Source organism: Brassica oleracea, chromosome C5, assembly GCF_000695525.1.
Source record: "Brassica oleracea var. oleracea cultivar TO1000 chromosome C5, BOL, whole genome shotgun sequence".
In the NCBI taxonomy this organism is placed as follows: domain Eukaryota; kingdom Viridiplantae; phylum Streptophyta; class Magnoliopsida; order Brassicales; family Brassicaceae; genus Brassica; species Brassica oleracea.
In genome coordinates, this window is record NC_027752.1 from 13,827,472 (window position 1) to 13,832,283 (window position 4,812).

General features: G+C 39.2%; 1 protein-coding gene across 1 annotated transcript in view; it reads right to left on the reverse strand.

The window, feature by feature from the left end:
* LOC106344569 (U3 small nucleolar RNA-associated protein 20-like) overlaps nt 1–4,601 on the reverse strand; it is a 12,691-nt gene extending 8,090 nt beyond the window's left edge. The window contains 16 exon segments of the mRNA XM_013783925.1: nt 820–845; nt 930–1,066; nt 1,152–1,612; nt 1,681–1,718; nt 1,721–2,087; nt 2,171–2,420; nt 2,505–2,645; nt 2,735–2,808; nt 2,810–2,913; nt 3,019–3,349; nt 3,437–3,695; nt 3,779–3,876; nt 3,878–3,978; nt 4,060–4,373; nt 4,455–4,532; nt 4,594–4,601. Coding sequence (XP_013639379.1) covers nt 820–845; nt 930–1,066; nt 1,152–1,612; nt 1,681–1,718; nt 1,721–2,087; nt 2,171–2,420; nt 2,505–2,645; nt 2,735–2,808; nt 2,810–2,913; nt 3,019–3,349; nt 3,437–3,695; nt 3,779–3,876; nt 3,878–3,978; nt 4,060–4,373; nt 4,455–4,532; nt 4,594–4,601 — 2,787 coding nt within the window.
* Between the last annotated feature and the right edge of the window lie 211 nt (nt 4,602–4,812).

A 4,812-nucleotide genomic window follows, 5' to 3' on the forward strand; every position in this document is an offset into this window, starting at 1 on the left:
ACAGCCACAAGGTGAGACAGGCAGTGGAACAACAAGTGATTCTTCCATGCTACACAAGAAGTGAAGATCAACTAGCTGACATATTCACCAAGGCAGCTAGCAGCAAGGTTTGTGAGTTCATTCATCCTAAGCTTGGACTCATAGACCTCTCTTGTCACTGATCCTCTTGTCATGAAATGTTCTACTCTTTTTCCTTTGCTTAGTTTTTATCCCAAGTGGTTTTTCTAAGTAAAGGTTTTAATGAGGGAATACTTCATGGTTTCCAAGCTTGACCAAGTCCCTATGGTCAAGCTTGAGGGGGAGTGTTGACATGAAGAGAATAAAGAGCAAGAGTAAAGACATGAAGAACATGATTGATCATGAACAGGAGATCATGGACATGAGATCATCATGGACAGAAAATCATGGACAGAAAAACTGAAGCAATGAAATGTGTGAGACTGATTTAAATATCTTGCCTGAAGTCTTGGACGAATTTAAACAAGTGGAAGCAACTGGATAGAGCTGTTGGAGTGTGGAAACAAGCCAAAGTCGCATGATATGCTAAGGAAAGAAGAGAAAAGAGAGTTGTCACTATCCGAAAGTGATTTCCTCAAATCTGGTCTTCATTAGTTTATTTCCATTTGTTTATTCATTCACATTGTCTTATTCTCCTTTGCTAGATCTATTTATGTAACTATAGTAGCTACTAAATCAATCTAAGGAAATATACTTCCTCATTACTCTCTCTCAGATTCTTAGAAAACCCTAACAATACATTCTCTTTGTTCTTGATAAATCATACAAACCATTCTCATAATCCATTCATATCAACAGAATGGCTAGCAAAGCCTCACGATGAACATCTGCAAGAACAATAAGACAGTCACACACACAAGAGACGTGGATATTATATAATTATTACCAAGAAATGAAAGGAGTAACCATACCAGAATATTTCACACGTTTGTCCAAGAAAGACAGCAAGATGTTCAAATACTTCATTACATGAGATTCATCTCTGATATGTTTCGACAATAGTTTAAGAATCTTGATCTCTCTTTCTCCATGATACTTGAATGATTTCCTGATCACAATTCACACTTTTTTCTTTAGAAGTAGAAACAAAGATGAAATGTAACTAAGTCTGTTGATTTAGAAGAAACCCATACCTTCTCAAAATATTTCCACAAAAAAGAGAATGTAAGTTGTTAATCAATGCGTCTATGTATGGATTTAAGAATCCTTTGTTCTTATGGTCATCGTCCTCCATGTCCTTCTCAAGGCTGAGCAGACTCTTTATGAAACTCAAGGCAGAGGATTTTATAGCTTCTGAAGCTGTGGTGACTGTTGGAATTGAGAAAATGTCTGGAACAAGAGACTCTTCCCGACATAAGAAGGTGACGAGATTGGGGCTTTTGCTCATTGACAAGAAGCATGTGAACAATGAGCTTGGTTTCTCACTGCTGGAACCCTCCTGCTTAAAACTCTTGATCAACGGATTCACCGCTGAAAAGAATAGGTCCCAGAATTCAGAGCCGAGTTCACAATCCTCGTACTTTTTAAGAACACGAGCAATAATCTTCAGACATAAGGATCTCAACTCTTTAAACTGCTTTAGAGAAGTGCCAGCCTACACAAAAGCAAAAAGTGTCAAGTCAATGTTTTGTTTAGATAAGCAACACCAAATAATAATTTTACCTGGTCGTGATTTGTTGAGACAATCTCTTTATCAATGTACTTTCTTCATCTATATTTGGAGCGTTGTTTACTAATAGCCGGACAACACATCCCATGAGAAAGTCAAGAAATGGTCGAACATGGAATACAATATCAAAGATTTTATGTATGTCTTGGATGACATGAAGAAAACCAGATTTCATCTTCCAGGACAAGGTAGAAAGAGCATCTACGTTGATATATTTCGAGAACTTGGACTTTTGGAAATAATCCAGAGAGCTTTTGCCGGAGCTCCAAAACAAGTCCGTTGCTTCATCTGATATGATGTTCAAAGGCTTCATCAACAATGCAAAGAAGAGGGAAAGTTCATTAACATCCAGCTGAGATATAACGCCAAGAACTGCCTTCCTGTTAAAGATACTTGTACGCTGACAACAACAACAACAACAACAACAACAAAAATGTTAGGAGCTAAGTGAGGTAAACTAAAAGAAGTATGTAATGTATGTACCTCACGCGACGCTGAATTCTTTAAACTCCCAACTTTTGGCATAAGGATTCTAACTACAAGAGAAACAAAGTGAGATCTGTGAGCTTCCTCAATGTCCTTGGAGAAGTTCCAGGTCGTGAGCTCTTCTCTCAGTCCTTTAGGCTTGATCAGATTCTCCAACCGATGGCGGTGTGGGAGTAAATAGTCATTCGACAGCACAAGAAACTCTAGGACACTCATTTGTATTTCAGCATCATTATCATCCAAGAACCTAGTAAAACATATCCAAAATGCAGAGAGACGTCAATGAAAATTTCCTTACTCCAAGATATTCAAAAGAACATTTGGTGTCAACCTGTACTGCAAAACGTCATTTACAAATTGACTAAAACGTGACGACCTTGTATTCATCATCAGCTTCAGCAAAGCCAACCACTGTTTAAGCAACCTCTTCCACTCCTCTCCTTTACAAGCTTCGCTGTAATATAGTCCGACACTGCAACGTTTTTAAAAACACTTGATGATGACAACAGATGAATCAAATTACTCTTCAAGAACAAAAAAAACATAGAGACATATGATTACCTCAAAGGATTTTCGCTGTTGTACCCCATAAATTCCAATAGCAGAGGGAGAACATCAGAGGCATGAGACTGAGCAAACACTGGGAACTTTCTGTAAGGTCTTTAGCAACAGAGATACTACATCTGCAGTAGGCGTACCATTAAACGGGGAGATGAATGCATTGAAACTCTCCATCAGACCTGCGGATTGAAAAGAGACAAAACATCAGAACTGTAAAGAAGATAGACAGATAGATGAAAATAATAATATCGACACGAAATACAAATAATCAGAGAAAAACCTACCAGTATGCTTCTATGAAACGTTGCAGTTTCCATTCCCGCTATGAATGTGGAGTGCTTCAATTTTTAGTTGGCACTGGCCCAAATAATGAACAAAACCATTCCACAACGCGCTTGTGTGCTTCATCATAAGATCCGCAAGGCACTTAGATGCTGATTCCCAAATTTCAGTAGATCCATTATTTGTATTAAACAACCCTATCATTCCATTGAATACAAGCGGCAGATATGCATCATGTATCCTTCCATCAGGGAGATGCCGTACTGCGTCCAAATCCTTCTTACTCCGTAATGTGGGACGAGACTCTCCAACTGTTTTCAGTATCTGAAGAACCTGGTGATGATAGATAGATACTACTGTTAGTAAATCAATCAGGATTTGGTAAGGCTTTTGGAATACACAACTAAAGATGTCACTCACATTCGTAGTGACATCATTCTTTTCAGAGGGAGACTTCTGGACCACTTCAGTTTTCAGCTTCTTCATTGGAGGAGGATGTTCTTCAACACAAGGGTCAGGAGACAAAGGTTCAAAATGGCACAAGATCCTTAGAGTCATAAGACGGACGTCTTTGTTCGGGTGACGTAAATTTTCAGAAAATATGTCAAAGGCATCTTCAGCATTGTTTGCTTGGAGTTCTGGACATGGCTAAGAGTTATCAACGTTGGTTAACAGAGGTCTGAAAATTTAAAAACCGAATCAGTGATGGTCGAACATGGATAAAAAGAAAACTGAATAAACCACCAGAACATACAAACTCACCTATACACAAAATCCAAATAGTCGGCCACGGGAGACAGCACTTGTACACATGACTTGTAACATTTAGCAAGAGTCAAAGCTTCCTCTACATCACTGTGGTCTGTGGATGAGGCTTCCAGTAGAACGGATTTTGAGACATGACCTCAGGGCAGAACCCAGTAAGCTCTGCCACATTAGTTCCTGAGCACTAGAACCGCTGACTGAAAACATTATGATAACTTCTAAGAAATGACCAAGATCAAGAATATCAGTATAATAAAGTGGAAATAGGCCAAACTTACCATCTGAGGCTGCCAAATGCTGTCTGAGAGTATTCTTGAAGCGAATCAGTAATGATGAATCCACTTTGAAATAGGGACAACAATTGACAGCTCCCCAAACAGCAGCCAACTCAGCCTCATCAAGTTGAGCTAATCCAGTATTCTCTATTTTCGTTTGAATCTTCTTAATCCTATCTTCCACGAACTCCTGAATACTCTCAGATGATCCATATACGATATCCACCTTGTCGTGACTAGTTTGCTGCTTCTTACACAATGATAGTAACAGAGGAATAACCTCCTCCGAAGACTCCGTAACCATATTGTTGATCCAACTGCAACACATAACTTAGTCACTAAAGACATAAATAAAGATATGCAGATTTTAAAAGAGGTAATAAAAAAACGAGCCTTGCCTTAATATATTACTGGTAAAGGCTCGCACTATTAATTTATCCTTCTTCTCTAGCAACCCCCGCAAGAAACTCAGCAAACTGGGACGATCACATGATCAATTACAAGGAAAAAAAAAAAGAATTTAGCATTGCAAAAAACGTAAACATTACGCAGGTCGAAGAACTCAAGATTCTGATACGGATGCTCCCAATATGGGCGTCGGGTATCGTCTTCTCATCTCTCCACGCTCAAGTATCCACAATGTTTGTCCAACAATGAAGAGCCATGAACTGCAACATCGGCTCTTTCAAGATCCCCCCAGCAACCCTCGGGGTCTTCGACTGCATCACCGTCCTCGTTTGGGTTCCGCTCTACGAC